General features: G+C 39.6%; 1 protein-coding gene across 5 annotated transcripts in view; it reads left to right on the top strand.

The window, feature by feature from the left end:
- ehbp1 (EH domain binding protein 1) overlaps nt 1–17788 on the top strand; it is a 569586-nt gene that overhangs the window by 371761 nt on the left and 180037 nt on the right. For all 5 annotated transcript variants that reach the window (XM_072507229.1, XM_072507216.1, XM_072507208.1 and 2 more), the window contains 3 exons: nt 1141–2067; nt 2197–2238; nt 8862–9005. In XM_072507229.1, the coding sequence (XP_072363330.1) occupies nt 1141–2067; nt 2197–2238; nt 8862–9005 (1113 nt within the window). The remainder of the gene's footprint in view (nt 1–1140; nt 2068–2196; nt 2239–8861; nt 9006–17788) is intronic.

Below are 17788 nucleotides of genomic sequence, written 5' to 3'. Positions count from 1 at the left end.
CCCCTCCCCACTAAAATCTTTATTTGTTTTCCTTGGACCTCTGTGGATCCCCACACCCTCCTTTGCCCCATCATTGCCAGTCAAGCATTCAGCCATTTCAGACCCACAGTCTGGAATTTCATCCATGAACACCTTTGCCTTTCCGCTTTTACAAATGCTCCTTAAACTTAATCTCTGACAAAGCTTTTGAAGATTTTCCCTCAGCTCAGATATATTTTTTTAAATATGTGATGCATATGTTTTCCTATGTTAAAGGTGCTGCAGAAATAAAGTTGTTTTTGTTACCTGCCAGCCTCTCTTAATATCCCTTTACAGTCTTTCTAATCTGTGTTGCTCCCCCTCTATTTTTGCAGTTAACATGCTATTTGCGCATTTGTAAATGAACATTATTGTAGTTCAAAGTAAAAGCTGATATTGAAATGATGGTAAAATATTAGTATTGCATTATCTTTAAGTTGTGTTCAAAGCATAATCCATAACAATAATATATTTTAATCCTTTCTGGGAACCATTAATGTTGGAGAAAATTGGGATTAATAGGAAGGAATTCTGCCTGTGTAGCATGGGTGTAATATCAAAAGTAACATTTTTAGCCTTGCAAGGACAAGGTTCCAATTATTATTACTGTTCCAATATCCAATTGTAATTTCAGTACGCAGAAAGATGCAGAAGTTCTCACCTTTTAATTTATTTCAATATGTATGTGTGCATATTTTTGTGTATATAATTGTGGGATTTGCCCCAGTGTGACTAGGTGAAAATAAAATGATTTAACAAAGTTTAAAATTGCACTAACCTAGCTTGTGGCTCTGTAGATCTTGGTTAGAATATCCAAGGTACTTGAACCAAATTCAGTGTATGTTAGTAAATGGAACGTTTACTTTTACGTTATGCTGTAGAATTCGCATTGAAAGCTTTAAAAGAAATGTTTAAATAACTGGAGGCTCCAAATAGCATAGTTTTTTTCCCAGAACAAAACTTGTCTGTGTCAATAAATGTCCCAACTACTAGTTTTTCGCAAACTATGCTCTTTTGGATAAGTTTATTTATATCTAATTCATATATTTATATTAATATTTCAATTGCATAAAGGCATTGAGTCTAAAAATTGTAATAACTAATTGCTGCTATTTTTTATAGGCTTATGATGGCTTTGCAAGCTTGGGAATATCACGATTATTGGAACCTGCAGACATGGTTTTATTGGCCATTCCAGATAAACTATCTGTTATGACCTATCTTTATCAGATAAGGGCACATTTCAGTGGGGAAGAATTGAATGTGGTCCAGATCGAAGAAAACAGCAGTAAAAGTAAATACAAAGTTGGCAACTTTGAAACCGACACAAACAGCTCTATTGACCAGGAGCAATTTTATGCAGAGATAAATGATGTTAAACATGAGACAACAGCACAGCAGCCGAGTAGTGTATTACTTGATGGTTCATCTCAGGAAGACTGTGTAGTCACCAGTGACAATATTAGTGAGTCACAAAGTGAGCATCAGACTCATGATAACCTTCTAAATATAAGTACAACAATACCTTCCTCACGGAGGACTAAAAATGATTCAGACTCACAAAAATATGATCCGATCGAATGGAATATTTCTAAAGGTCCTGTATTGGAGGATTCCAGCAAACGTGAAAGCACAGAGCCTGAACCACTTCAAGCACAAGTACCGCCATCATTAAACAAAAAAAAACTGCTGAAAGTAGACATTTTAGATTTGACTGATTCGTCAGATGTCAGTAATCAAAAAGAATATAAATCACCAACATTTGAAGATACTGTAACAGAGAGACATAAGAGTTCAGAGAATGCTAGCAACAGTTCTGAGCATGAAAGGCTTCAGTATTCCGACACCGTAGAGAGCAGAGGTCCAGGGACCGGCTCCCCAGTTCGAAAATCTGTCACATCTCCAGTCCATAAATTAGGGTTCTCTTACAACAGAGATGCAGATCTCATCAAGAAGAAACGTGCAACATTGCGTTACTCAGAATCTGAATCATCAAAAAATGTCAGTCCAAGTTTGAATCATTCATGTCAACTGAACAGAGGTGTAGAGGTAAGGATGTTACCTATTTTTTTCTTTCCTGTGTTATGTACGTTATTCTCAAAATTTGATTCACTTATTAACTTTTTATTTTAAGAAAAATAAGTTAATTTTTTTTTTTAAATCTTGTTTGGGGTTTAGCTCAACTCTTCCCAACAACCAAGAGAAATCTCTGAAGAAAAGGTGAGTGAATGACTGTAATATATGAGTATTGACTTGCTCAGGATTTGCATTTAACTTATTTTAAATGTTTAAATTTTAAAATGGATGTTCGGGTAGCCCTATAGTCTGCCACATTGGAGCTCTTTTCTCTTTACATCATCAGTCAAATGCCAAAAAACCTCAGTTGTAAAAATTCAGGAGTCTGCACTGTGCAACTGATCGGGAAATGATCCAATCCTTGAACCAGCAAATTGGATGTAGGGAGACAGGAGTTGGGGATGAAGAGAATCCGGAGCACATAAATATCAGCATTCATATTAGCTCGAGTCTGAGGCAAAATGTATTCTTTTAATCCCAGGGATGCAGCTGTTGATCTCTGAAATTGCCCCTTGAGAGGAGGAGCTGTCTGCAGCAGCTGACTTAAAGGATCCTTGATGGTTTTCCAGGATTCCCAGTATCACTGCCGCTTTGTGTCAAGTCCTGCAATTTCAACAAAGCTGGCCAAGTATCCAGCCAATCTTGGGTGGGCCAAACAGGATGAATTCATTGCACAGCTATATGGGATCAGTTTAGCTTGTTTATTAAACCTACTGCAGAATCAGCCTATTTTTATACCCACTCCCAATAAAGAATAGTGAAACTTCTCAACAATGTTCCCAGAGTCTGATCACCTAGCATTTAGGATTATCTTTGGGAAACCTATGTGCTATATTGTCAATTGCCAGATCTACCTTTACCTGCCACCAAGTGGGGCTACCAAAGAAAACACATCAAACTCAGGTTACATTTGTCTCTCCCGCTGAAAACATTTTACAGGATTCAGATGCAGGTGAAAAATAATATTGCGAGATAAAGCTAGACTATCTTGCTACCTCTGCTCTTCTGTGATTGACCTTTGGATGTGTAGTCAGTAATGAAGCTGGGCATGATGACAGGAATTGCTTTAGGAACCACCCAAGAAGACATAATGGGACTTGCCCTCCTTTTTCCCCAAGTAAGCACCTCACCAAGTCCAAATTTTTAAACCTGTTTTTAAAAAAAAAAACTCTCCACTAAGTTTAGGCATCAACATCAGTCCTGGAAGTGTCCAGCACCTGATTTTCTGTACAGACCCAAACTGATGTCAGGCCACGTCACTGTGACCCATTTTGTAAATTTTCAGTTAGATATCCACCGCAGGCCAGTTAACAATGAATACAAATTCAAATGTCCTTTCTTTCAGTAATTCTGTGTTGAACAATTAGTCATTTATTTTTGGAGTACCTAATTTCTTTTTACCCAAGATATGTTTAGCCTCTGTTTCAGATTACTCTCGTAAGCAAGCTTTATCTCTGTCTGTGCCTGAGGGGGAAAGTTTGTATTTGCCTATATACCAGAACCTAGGAAAATACCATGCCCAGGGAACACTTCAGCTACTGGTTTTATAACATGATCTGTTTTTAAAAAGGACCAGAATTATAATACACTTAGACTTGAATTGGGCTTTAATTACCAAATAAGTCTGTTAAAACCCAGAACAAGTGAGTAGTAGTAATAATACAATATATAGCTTTGCAGCATTTCTTGAGCTTCACTGTCTCTTCGTGCAATGCAAACTTATAAGTAAGCTGTCAAATTATGGTACAAGTAATTTTTTTACATAAATTTGGTTACTGTATAACAACCACTATCTGCCCTGACTCTCTCTTCAAAGGTTCAACACAGATCTGCTTTTGAGAAAAACATTTGATTACTAACATTATGAAGAGTTTAAACATCTGTTAAATTCACAAAGAGCTGCTGGGTTCACCCTACCCTCAGAAAGCTGCCTTACAGCAACCACTGCTCTGGCAATAATTACATCAAGATGAGGCAAAGCTTTACTGTCCTGAGTGAAGCTGGCTTTTCACCCCTTATTTACCATGATGAAATTCAAGATGCTTGTACCTTGTTAAATCTTTAGAAAAAAGTGCTTAATTTTTGTTGGTCATACTGTTGAGTTTCTATTCCCTAATCACTAACAACCAACATATCAAGAAGAGTATGGTGGCGCAGTAGTTAGCATTGTTGCTTCACAGCGCCAGAGTCCCAGGTTCGAATCCTGGCTTGGATCACTGTCTGTGTGGAGTCTGCACATTCTCCCCATGTCTGCGTGGGTTTCCTCCGGGCGTTCCGGTTTCCTCCCACAAGTCCTGAAAGACGTGCTGGTAGGTCATTTGGACATTCTGAATTCTCCCTCAGTGTACCCGAACAGGCGCTGGAGTGTGGCGACTTGGCGATTTTCACAGTAACTTCATTGCGGTGTTAATGTAAGCCTACTTGTGACAATAATAATAAAGATTATTAAGTATCTTTATGTGAGAAGTAGCCATAATCTGGCATTCACAAATGGAAATTAAACTGCATCTGACAAGCCTGTATAACATCAGTTCAGCGGGTACTTATCTACACCTGGATAGACAACCTCACAATGGAGAAATGCACAATCAAAAGCAAGAGATATAATGCCAGGCACTCTGCAAAGGTGTTCTAGTGATTGGCCAAGAGATCTTACAGGAGATACAAGTTATCCTTAAAGTCATAGCACTTAAAGACCTGCTCAGAGAGAGGCAAATTAAATGCTGACTGATGTTTGCTCTGACATTAGACATATAATGCATTTTTTGTCTGTTTAGCTTTTGCTTACAAAGCTTCAAATGGCTGGTCTAATAATGAAGCAGCTATGATGTTGAGCATTGAACACGCTAGTTGCTGTTGGATCTGCTTCGCAGCACCTGCAACACATTAACTTGTGCGTCTTTGCATTCAATTTTACTATTTAGAACATAGAACAGCACAGTACTGGCCCTTCAGCCCACGATGTTCTCACCATGTCGTGTGGGTTTCCTCCGGGTACTCCGGTCTCCTCCCACAGTCCAAAGCTGTAATGGTTAAGTGGGGTTACGGGGTTGAGGAGTGCATCTAGGCAGGGTAGCTCTTTCAGAGGGTCGGTACAGACAAGATGCGCCGAATAACCACCTCCTTCACTAGGGATCCTATGATTCTATGGAATCAGAAGGTGTTACTCGCAGCAAGATTCCTAGCCTCTGACCTGCTCTTGTAGCCGCAGTATTTATTTGGCTAGTCTACTTCAGTTTCTGGTCAGTGGTAAGCCCCCAGGATGTTGTTTTTTTAAAATAAATTTAGAATACCCAATTAATTTTTTCCAATTAAGGGGCAATTTCGCGTGGTTAATGCACTTAACCTGTACATCTTTGGGTTGTGGGGGCGAAACCCACGCAAACACAGGGAGAATGTGCAAACTTCACACGGACAGTGACCCAGAGCCGGGATCGAACCTGGGACCTCGGCGCCGTGAGGCAGCAATGCTAACCACTGAGCCACCGTGCTGCCGGGAGGATGTTGTTATGAGGGACTCAGTGATGGGAATGGCGTTGAATGTCAAGGAGCGATGGTTAGATCCTCTTTTATTGGAGATGGTCATTACCTAGTACTTTGTTACTTGCCACTTGTCATCCAAAGCCTGAATATTGTCCAGGTCTTTCTGCATTTGGAACTGTTCTACTCTTTCTATCATGAAAAGGATATAGCAATACTGGGGAAATGCAAAATGATTTACTAGAATGAACCCAGAACTGAGGGGATGATACCTTTCAGACAGGTTTTGACAGGCTAGGGATTTTCTTTCACTAGAAAAAAGAAGAAAGGGGCTAAAAGCACTCCCAATACTCAGGCTTACTGTTATTCCTTGCCACATTATAAACCTCTTCTTTTAACCTTATACTATCCTTAACTTTCTGTGTAAACCTTTGCTGAGCTTTTGTTTTTCAATGGAATGTATTTTTGTTGAACATTAATTCTTTAATTGTTTCTCACCATTAATTTATTGCCAAATATTTTAGTCCATTTTCCCAATCAACCTAGATCAGCTCTCCCCTCGCATCTCTGTAATTTGCTTTGTTAAAGTTTAAGGTACGTGTTTGGTTGGGATGGGAGCATGTCGCTTTCACAGTGGCACAGTGGTTAGCACTGCTGCCTCACAGTGCCAGGTTTGATTCCGGCCTTTGGCGACTGTCTGTGTGTGTGTGGAGTTTGTACATTCTCCCCATGTCTGCATGGGTTTCCTCTGGGCGCTCTGACTTCCTCCCACAGTCCAAAGCTGTGCAGTTTAGGTGGATTGGCCATGCTAAATTGTCTCTTAGTGTCCAAAGGTAACAGTGTTGCAGGAGTGTGGCGAGGGAGTGGATCTAGGTAGGTTGCTCTTGTGGAGGGTTGGTGCAGACTCGATGGATCGAATGGTCTCCTAATCCAGAGGGATTCTATGAAACTTAATATGGAATTCAATTGTATTATGATCACTTTTTCCCAGTGGATACTATGAGGTTACTAATTAACCCTGCCTCATTGCACAATAGTAAATCTAAAATAGTTTCACACCTAGTCGGGTTCCATAACTTATTGCTCCAGGAAACTGTCATGAAAGAGTTCAATAAAGTCATCTTCCAGACCTTCCAATTTGATTGGTCCAGTCCATATGAATATTAAAGTCCCCCACAATTATTACATTGTCTGTGTTACAAGTTCACAAGTTAAAAAGTAACACTTAGTTTCTACAGAACAGAGCACTGTGTACACTGCAGGTGTCCCATTATTGAAAGGTTATTAAAGCCATTGGGAATATGCAACATAGATTCACCAGGGTGATGCCAGGAATTGGAATTGATGATTATGGGATACATGATGTAAAGCGACTATTTCCAGTGAGCAAAGGAAGCTTGGAGGAGACCTGAGAAGTGGCAGATGAATGAGGAAGGATTTAAATTTGATTTATTGTCACATGTACCGAGGTACAGTGAAATGTATTGTTCTGCGTACAGTTCAGACAGATCGTTCCTACATGAAAAACATAGGAAATACGATAAATACACAGTGTAAATACATATAGACAGACATTGGGTGAAGCATATGGAGTGTAGTACTACTCAGTAGAGAAGATGTGTGGAGAGATCAGTTCAGTCCATCAGAGGGTCATTCAGGAGTCTGGTAACAGCGGGGAAGAAGCAGCTTTTGAACCTGTTAGTGCGTGTTCTCAGACTTTTGTATCTCCTGCCCGATGAAAGAGGTTAGAAGAGAGAATATCCCGGGTGGGAGGGGTCTTTAATTATGCTGTCCGCTTTCCCAAGGCAGCGGGAGGTGTAGATAGAGTCAATGGATGGGAGGCGGTTTTGTGTGATGGACTGGGCTGTGTTCACAACACTCTGTAGTTTCTTATAGTCTTGGGTAGTGAGGACACTTGAGGAAGGCACCAGATATTGATATAGATGCCTGTAGTGCCCCAGGACTGGTATGTGCCCATTCGACAGGTAGGCTAATCTTCTTTGCGGTGCGCAGCATTTTTATTAGGCAAGCGTTTTAAGTGTACAGAACCAAGGTGGTATTAAGACCAGCCATGATCTAATTAAATGGCAGCATAGTTTGGAGAGTTGATAGACCTGTTTTTGGTCCTGTGTTCACTAATGAAGAATGCTATCCTGTTTTCCCCATGTCATTTTAAATTGCACAAGTTACTTTGTTTCACAGTTGCTTCTCTGCAATGTCAGTCCCCATTCCACATCACAACTGTACACTAGCCACCAAGAGGCAGCATTTTAAATCCTCCTGAATAATGACAATTTTTGCACAATTTCTCCCCCAAATGCCAGCACCAATCCCTATGGCTGTCCAGTAAGACTCTTATTCAAATCCAAATTATCCCATCTGGAAATTAGATGAGGATCTATAGTGCACATGGGATGGCAACAATGTCCATCTCGGCCTTCTGTTGGCCCTAGACCTGTACTGCAGATAACCAAAGGTGTGTTGCTTTTCTTGAATACTTTATTCAAACCTTTGCTGTTATTAAAATGGCACGTTTTCTAGATGTATAGGAACAGAATGGAATGTGATTTTGTTTTTTCCCAGTAAAGAAGACTTTGCTTAATGGGTTTTGAATGTGAAAATATGGAAACATTTGTTGAATTGAGGTCTGTTTTCCTTTTTGGTGCAGAGTTGTGGAATCTGTATTATTGCTAGGCGATTATTTTGAATTGATGTATCTCTTTACTGAAAAGTCTTCCACAGACTGGTATTAATAGTCTTTTTTTTAACAAAATGGAAACATTAATTCTGATCTGTTGATTTTCTGTGTGGGTCTCGCCCCCACAGCCCAAAGATATGCAGGGCAGGTGGATTGGCCACACTAAATTGCTCCTTAATTGGAAGACTGGTATTAATAGTCTTTTTTTTAACAAAATGGAAACATTAATCCTGATCTGTTGATTTTCTGTGTGGGTCTCGCCCCCACAACCCAAAGATATGCAGGGCAGGTGGATTGGCCACACTAAATTGCCCCTTAATTGGGAAAAAAACAATTGGGAATTCTAAAATATTTTTAAAAGTGATCTGTTGATTTAATGCAGGCATAATTTTGCAATTGAGCTAAAACTGTGATTGAAATTATCTGGGAAACCTGTCCAACATTGTAAAATAGTTTCCAATCTTTCTTGCTATTTATAATATAGATTTCCTCATAATAATGTCAGCAATAGACCGAAAGGAATATTGCTTACTGATTGTAAAATGAGAAGATTTTAATGGATTTTATATTTGTGCTTTTCTTTTAAAAGAGGATAGTAACAAGACAGGAAGAACTGAAAGAGCGAGCGAGACTTCTTCTGGAACAGGCGAGGAGAGACGCAGCTTTAAAAGCAGGAAATAAACAGTCGACCACTCAATCAATAACACCAAGTCGCAACAAGCATTTGAGTGAGGTAATAGTCTTAAATTGTAGTCACTGGGACACAGTTTGTAGTCCAATCAGACCCCTTATGACATTACTTCCTCTAGGATATGTTGTTTCATAACCACAGGGACATTAAACGTGGAATATACAGTGTATTGTTATATAATAGGTGCAGTTTTATTGTGGCATTGCCGGCAGTTGGAGGATTATGGTGTTTTAGATCAGGAGTATTATATTAGGTCACATTATGCTGCTAATGGGAAGCATGTGTGTAACCTAGCCTGTTCCTTTAACACTGCAAGATTAATTTAACACTACAAGATTTCTTCAAGGCAATAAACAACATGATCTTGAATTAAAGTTGAATACTAAGGGCTAAGGTCCGTTGTTGGAAAGCTGTTTTTGTTTGTGTGAAAATTATCACCTTTTTTGACTACTTGAATTATGAAATTATTGAACACATCTACTAATAGATCTCCTGTGGTGTTGCTCCCGTTGAGTACATGCCACTTTAAGCTGTGAACGGTATAAGATATTTTGAGGTCTATGTAGTTTTGATGATTGAATAAAGGAGTTTTGCTTTTATTACAAAATGTTATGGGAGCATTTGTAATAACTGTGGAGTGAACTTATAAAGAAGGTAGCATCTTTCGCAACTTCAAGACATCCCAAAGCACTTCACAGACAATGAAATACATTTGAAATGTAGTCACTGTTGTAATTAAACAAAATACTTGAGATTCAGGGGGATGTTAAAGCAGTGCAAACCAAATTAAATCTTAGACAACCAGAGCCAAATCCATTATTACGCCCAGATTCCTTTGAACTTCATCTTTCACTCTTTCCATGCTATTCATAATATATTTGTTCCAAGCATTTTCCTGGCACTAAACTGTATCAAATTTCATCTACCACTCATTATCCCAATTGCACATTTTATCTAATTACTATTTTAGGTCCCTGGGTGCTTCATTTGTTTCAACAGCCAATTCCTCTAATTAGTATCATCTGCAAACATGACCAGTTTACATTAGGATGCCTTGTCTTAAGTTGTTGATGTAGAGCAGAAACATGAGGGGCCCCAGCACTAAATCCTGGGGCACTCCATTCAGCATTAATGCTCTCAGCCCCTGGCTCTCCCATCACCTGACACCCCCTGCTGCTTTCTTTCATTCAATCAATTTCTTTCCTTGAAACTAAACTGCTTTTGGTGTCATGAAGCAGTGTTTCATTAGTGACCATATAATCTCTGTCATGCAGTGGTGATAATATTAGCAGATCTCCTGTGACATTGCACAGTAAGTGGGAAGAGATACTGTTTTGCACAATGTAGTATTCTGCTGCAATAGTGAATCTCTTCAAAGCTGCAAAGTCCAAGTGCTGCTAAACAAACACTGGGTGGGTTCATTACTATTTAGGTTGCAGATCATAACTCTGGGTAATTGACCATGCCAATCCCGTCATTTAAAAAAAAGGCAACAGCTATTGTGATTATAATATACTCTGTTTCTGGAGAGATAATGTAGATAATGTATCAATGGTCTTTATTTTAATTTACTTTTAAGTGTGTCACAGAAATTTGAGGGTAGCATTTGAATTGCACTCCCTACAAAATGTGCAATTGCAACAGTTTTATTGTATTACCGGCGGATCTTACAGGATATGAAATTGTAGAATAGTTTCAGCACAAAAGAAGGCCACTCGGCCCATCCAGTTGTCTGTGCCAGTTCTCTGCAAGAGCACCTCAGCTGGTCCCACTTCTCCAACTTTCCCCAGCAGCCCTTCAATTTTCCTTTCTTCAGATAATTATCTAATCAGATAATTAAGTCCCGAAAGACGTGCTGTTAGATGAATTAAACATTCTGAATTCTCCCTCTGTACCCGAACAGGCGCTGGAATGTGGCGACTAGGGGCTTTACACAGTAACATCATTGCAGTGTTAATGTAAGCCTATTTGTGACACGAATAAAGATTATTATTAATACCCATTTGAAAGCCAGGATTGATTCAGTCTCCACCACACTGTCATGTGAGAGTACCTTTAAGAAATGGGTGTGTATATAAGTATCTGTAGTGAGAGTATCTTTAAGAAATGGGTGTTTACTACTGCAGTGATGTCAGAGAGTGGGTGGAGCTGGCCTGTCTGTCAGGTTTTTACTTTCGTTTTCGAGCAGGCTGCAGGGTGCGTTTTAGTTTCATTTTCAGTGTTGGAGCTGAAGCCAGACCAAGCAGGTGTACTGCTGTTCTCTCTGCCATCAAAAGACTATCTCTTGATCATTTGGTGAATTCAGAATTATAAATGTTCTCAGTAGTGAATGTAAACCTAATGTGCTTATGTTGAAAGGTGTTTAAAGTCTTATGGATGTTAAAAGGAAAGCTTAAAGGATTAGTTAGTGTTGTATTCTTTGGGGGTTATATTTGAATTGATGGTTGCTAAGATGTTCACTATGTTTTAAAAAGGTTAACTTGAGTTCATAGAATAAACATTGTTTTGCTTTGAAAAAATACTTATCCATTTCTGCTGTACCATACCTGTAGGGTAGGCCGTGTGCTCCCATACCACAATCTATTAAAAGTTGTGGGTCAGGTGAACTCTATGCTACACTTTGGGGTTCTCTAAACCCTGGCCCATAAGAAATTGGGGGCTTGAGGGGGATAAAAGTCTATCTATTGGACTGGCTTAGTGAACTTAAAGACAGTGAGGGGTGAGCATATTGTGGGTGTATTTCAGGTGTGGTGTTTTAGTTTAAGTCAGGAGTGTATTGTGGACAATGGCTCTTTCAGAGGCTCAGAAGTTTTTGGGGGTGGAGACGGTCACACGCAGTACCTTACGGACAGAGACTAAAAGCAGACTGTTAGATTTGGCAAAAACATTGCAGTTAACATTACCTGACAAAATGCGAAAAGATGAGGTAATTATGGCAATGGCTAAGTATTTAAAGTTGCCTGAGATCCAGTTTGACTCATTGGAAATGGCAAAAATTCAGTTGCAAATTAAACAAATGAAACACGAGAAAGAATTAAATCAGCTTGAATACGAAAGAGATAGAGAGGAAAAAGAAAGAGAGAGAGAGAGGGGAAAAAGAAAAGGAGCGAGAAGAAAAGAGAAAAGAAAGAATAGCCCTAGCAGAACAAAAAGAAAGAGAAAGGCAGATACAGATCAGGGAAAAAGATAAAGAGAGAGTTTGAACTTCAGAAAATGGCCATGAATCATGGCAGTCAGTTAAAATTGGCAGGCGTAAAGGGAAACGTACAGTTGGTGGATAGTGATGAGGATGGTGAGAAAGAGCGTCAAAGTCGAAGGTGTGGTGGGAATCTATTTAAATATGTCCAAGCATTGCCAAGGTTTGACGAGAAGGAGGAGAACAAATGAAATGGCCACAGGTCATGTGGGTGTTACTGATTCAAACAAAGCTGATAGGTAGGGCTAGTGAAGTGTTTGCATCACGCCCGGAGGAGGTATCTGGGACATATGAGGAGGTGAAAAAATCCACCTTAGGTGCATATGAACTGGTGCCTGAAGCCTACAGACAAAGGTTTAGAAATTTAAGGAAAGAATTTGGTCAAACAGACATGGAGTTTGAAAGGTTCAAACAGAGTAATTTTGACAGGTGGATAAAGGCTTTGAAAATGGACCAAACCTATAAAGCTCTCAGGGAAATTATACTTTTGGAGGAGTTTAAAAATTCAATTCCTGATGTAGTGAGAACTCATGTGGAAGAACAGAGGGTTAAAACTGCGAGGCTAGCAGCAGATGATTATGAATCAGTTCATAAATCAAAGCTTGGTTTCCGACATCAGTTTCAGCCTGTGAGGGATAGAAACTGGGGACATGTGAAATACTCAAGTGGTTAGGTGATCTGATGGGAGATAATAAGGAGAGTGTACCACACATTTAAAAAGAAATCCAGGAGGGTGGAAAAGAAATGAAAAGTTTCAAATGTTTTCACTGTAATAAACTAGGCCATGTAAAGTCACAGTGTTGGTGGTTGAAGAAAAGCACTGGGAAGGCTGATGTGGTAAAACAGGATAAGACAGTGGGGTTTGTTAAAGTGGTAAAGGAAAGCCCAAATGAGGCGAAGGAGGTGCAAAAGATTGTATAGCCTGATCAAGAGATGGTTGATAAGAAGGTGCCAGATCTCTTTAAAGAATTTACTTGTGTGGATAAAGTTTACTCGTGTATCAGGAGGAGCAGGTAAAGAAGTCACAATTTTAAGAGATACGAGAGCTAGTCAATCTTTAATGGTAAGAGATGAGGAGTTATGTAGTCTGGGAAGAATGTTGCCAGAAAAGGTGGTAATATGTGGAATTCAAGGTGAGAGGAGTAGTGTTCAATTATATAAGGTAAGGTTGGAAAGTCCAGTGAAGAGTGGTGAAGTGGTAGTAGGAGTAATAGAGAAACTATCTTGTCCAGGAATACAGTTTATCTTGGGTAATGATATAGCTGGATCGCAGGTGGGAGTGATGCCTACTGTGGTGGATAGACCAGTGGAAAATCAGATAACTGAAGTGTTGAAGGACGAATATCCTGGGATTTTTCCGGATTGTGTAGTGACAAGGTCGCAAAGTCACAGGTTAAGACAAGAGGAGAAACCAAAGAGTGAAGATGAAGTTGAAGTGCAATTAGCAGAAACGATTTTTGATCAGATGGTTGAAAAAGAACAAGAACAGATGGAGCAGATATTTTTAGTTCAGGAAAATTGGCGGAGTTACAGCAGAAAGATGTTGAAATAAAACAGATGTATCAGAATGCATACACGGAAAAGGAATCTGCGTGTATACCAGAGTGTTATTACCATAAAAGTGATGTCTTGATGAGAAAATGGAGACCTTTCCGTATGCAGGCGGATGAAAAGTGGGCAGAAGTTCATCAAGTAGTATTGCCAGTAGGAGTAGAACGGAGGTGTTGCGAGTTGCACATGAGATACCAGTGGGAGGTCATTTGGGAATAAGGAAAACTCGAGCTAAAATCCAGAAGCATTTTTATTGGCCTGGACTACATAAAGATGTAGTTACATTTTGTCAATCATATCACACATGTCAAGTGATAGGAAAACCTCAAGCAGTGATAAAACCAGTGCCCTTAATACCCATTCCAGCATTTGAGGAACCTTTTGCAAGGGTCCTAATTAATTGCGTAGGACCGCTTCCAAAAACGAAAAGTGGGAATCAGTATCTTTTGACGATAATGGATGTGTCTACTAGGTTTCCAGAGGCCATTCCAGTACATAATATTACAGCTAAAAAGATTGTAGAGGAGTTACTTATATTCTTTACTAGATATGCACTACCCATAGAAATACAATCGGATCAAGGGTCAAATTTTACCTCGAGGGTATTCAAGGAAGTTATGGATAGCTTAGGAATAAAACAATTCATATCAACTGTGTACCATCCAGAATCGCAGGGAGCGTTAGAAAGGTGGCATCAGACATTAAAGACAATGTTGAGGGCTTATTGTCACGATTATCCAGAGGATTGGGATAAAGGAATTCCATTCGTACTGTTTGCAATTAGGGATTCACCTAATGAGTCAACCAAATTCAGTCCTTTTGAACTAATTTTTGGTCATGAGGTAAGAGGACCACTTAAATTGATTAAGGAAAAATTGGTGAGTGAGAAATCAGAACTTACATTATTGGATTACGTGTCAAATTTTAGGGAATGATTAAATAGAGCAGGTGAATTGGCTAGGCAACATTTAAAAGTTGCACAAAATGTGATGAAACGGGTAGCGGACAAGAAATCCAAAGCTCGTAGTTTTGCCATTGGAGATAAAGTTTTAGTGTTGTTACCAGTGGTAGGTGAACCGTTAAAAGCTAGGTTTTGTGGACTGTATCAAATTGGAAGGAAATTAAGTGAGGTGAATTATGTGGTTAAAAACGCCAGAATAGAAGGAAAACTCACCGTGTGTCATGTGAATATGCTTAAAAGATACTTTGAAAGGGAAGGAGAGAGGAAGGAGAGAAAAAGGAGGTGGTTTTAATGATTCTAACTCAGTGACGAACCAAATCCAGATGACTGTGAATTTGACATACCTGAAATTAAATTGGAAAATGAGGATGTTCTTAAAAATTGGGATAAATCTAGAGGAAAAACGAACTGACCTGAAAGAGTTATTGATATCACGTGAGCAAGTTTGTAGAGATAAATTGGGAAGAACTAAAATGGCTATACATGATGTAGATATGGGAAATGCTGTTCCAATCAAACAACATCCATATAGACTTAACCCTTTGGCACAGGTTAACAAAGAGATTGAGAGTATGCTTAAAAATGGCATAATTGTACTAGCTATGAGGAGCAGTTGAATAAACTTGTTTTTTTTCTCACTGGAATGACGGAGGTTGAGGGGCGACCTGATAGAGGTCTACAAAATGATGAGGGGCATAGACAGAATGGATAGTCAGAGGCTTTTTCCCAGGGTAGAGGGGTCAATTACTAGGGGGCATAGGTTTAAGGTGCGAGGGGCAAGGTTTAGAGGAGATGTACGAGGCAAGTTTGTTACACACAGGGTAGTGGGTGCCTGGAACTCGCTGCCGGAGGAGGAGGTGGTGGAAGCAGGGACGATAGTGACATTTAAGGGGCATCTTGACAAATACATGAATGGATGGGAATAGAAGGATCCGGACCCAGGAAGTGTAGAAGATTTTAGTTTAGACGGGCAGCATGGTTGGCACAGGCTTGGAGGGCCGAAGGGCCTGTTCCTGTGCTGTACTTTTCTTTGTTCTTTGAAGTGGGTTGCATCCAATGGAGCTCACCCGTAGTGATGGTACAAAAACCAGATGGTACCCAACGGTTGTGTGTGGACTATAGAAAGGTTAATGCAGTTACAAGAACGGACTCTTATCCTATCCCACGTTTGGAGGATTGCATTGAGAAAGTGGGACAATCAGCTTTTATTTCCAAAATGGATTTACTTAAAGGTTACTGGCAGGTACCTTTATCCAAAAGGGCGGAGGAGATTTCCGCTTTTGTGACTCCAGATGGTATATACCAATTCAAAGTTATGCCATTTGGCATGAAAAACGCACCAGCCACATTTCAACGGTTAACTAACAAAGTTGTTTCAGGATTACCCAATTGTGCGGTATACATCGATGATCTGGTAATTTTCAGCCAGACATGGACAGAACATTTAAAACATTTGATGGAGTTATTCGATCGACTTCAGGAGGCGGGTTTGGTGATAAACCTAGCCAAAAGTGAATTTGGAAAAGCCCAAGTCACTTTCCTTGGCCATACAATCGGACAGGGTCGAATAGTCACACAGGATGCGAAACCAACAGTTCTTGAGGAGTTTTCAATACCCTCGAGACAAAAGGAAATAATGCGAGTTCTTGGCATGAGTGGATTTGATCGAACATTTGTGCAAATGTTTTGTAGTGTGATTGCTCCACGAATGGACTTGCTGAAGAAACATCGAAAATTTCAATGGACAGCGGACTTTCAACAGGTATTTGACTGCCTGAAAGCTGTGATAACCAATGCTCCTGTGTTGGAGAATTACAAGGGACTCTGCGAACAGATTGAACTAAAGTATCTGACTTTAAAGAGAAATTCTGAGGCGTAGAGCAATGGACGGATCGTGCAGAGACCTTCTTGTTCAAAGAGACTGTCAATTGAGAAGGATTTCAGTTGGAGGAAGAAGAACAAAAAAAAATGGACTATATTATTATACCTGTTTGCGTGTGTTGTTTTTTGAAATGAAAAAGTATATTTACTGTGTGCATTTCTTAAAGGATAGTGAAAAATGAAACCATCTTGAAGTTGATGGTTTTTTATTTTTTTCTTGGGGGGAGGTGTCATGTGAGAGTACCTTTAAGAAATGGGGGTTTATAAATGGGTGTGTACATAAGTATTTGTAGTGAAAGTATCTTTAAGAATTGGGTGTTTACTACTGCAGTGATGTCAGAGAGTGGGTGGAGCTGGGCTGTCTTGTCAGCTTTTTACTTTCGTTTTTGAGCAGGCTGCAGGGTATGTTTTAGTTTCGTTTTCAGTGTTGGAGGTCAAGCCAGACCAATCAGGTGTACTGCTGTTCTCTCTGCCATCAAAAGACTATCTCTTGATCATTTGGTGAATTCAGAATTATAAATGTTCTCAGTAGTGAATGTAAACCTAATGTGCTTCTGTTGAAAGGTGTTTTAAGTCTTATGGATGTTAAAAGGAAAGCTTAAAGGATTACTCAGTGTGGTATTCTTTGGAGGTTGATTTGAATTGATGGTTGTTAAGATGTTCACTGTATATTTTAAAAAGGTTAACTTGAGTTCATAGAATAAACATTGTTTTGCTTTGAAAAAAATACTTTTCCTTTTCTGCTGTACCACAGCTGTAGAGTGGGCCGTGTGCTCCCCATACCACAATCTATTAAAAGTTGTGGGTCAGGTGAACTCCATGCTACACTTTGGGGTTCACTAAACCCTGGCCCATAACAACACTCTCAAATAGTGCACTCCAATCATTCGCTGTGAAAATGTTTATCCTCATGTTGCCGCTGGTTCGCAACCCTGTGCCGGAGGGAACAATTTTTACCTATCTGTCCAGACTCATGATTTAGGACACCTCTATCAAATCACCTCTTAACCTTCTCTTCTCTCAGGAGAAGAACCCAAGTTTCTCCAAATTGAAATTGAAATTTACCCTCGTAATTGAATTTCCTCAACCCTGGAACCATTCTTGTAAATCTTTTGTACACCTCCTCCAGAGCTTTGACATATTTCCTAAAGCTTGATGCCCAAAATTGGGCGCAATTACTCCAGTTGAGACTGAAAAGCTGTTTTATAATGTCATCATAATTTCCTTACTTATGTG

The sequence above is a fragment of the Scyliorhinus torazame genome, chromosome 1 (genome assembly GCF_047496885.1).
Source record: "Scyliorhinus torazame isolate Kashiwa2021f chromosome 1, sScyTor2.1, whole genome shotgun sequence".
Lineage (NCBI taxonomy): Eukaryota > Metazoa > Chordata > Chondrichthyes > Carcharhiniformes > Scyliorhinidae > Scyliorhinus > Scyliorhinus torazame.
Note: the sequence above shows the minus strand (reverse complement) of the source record. Positions and strands in the feature narration are given on the sequence as shown.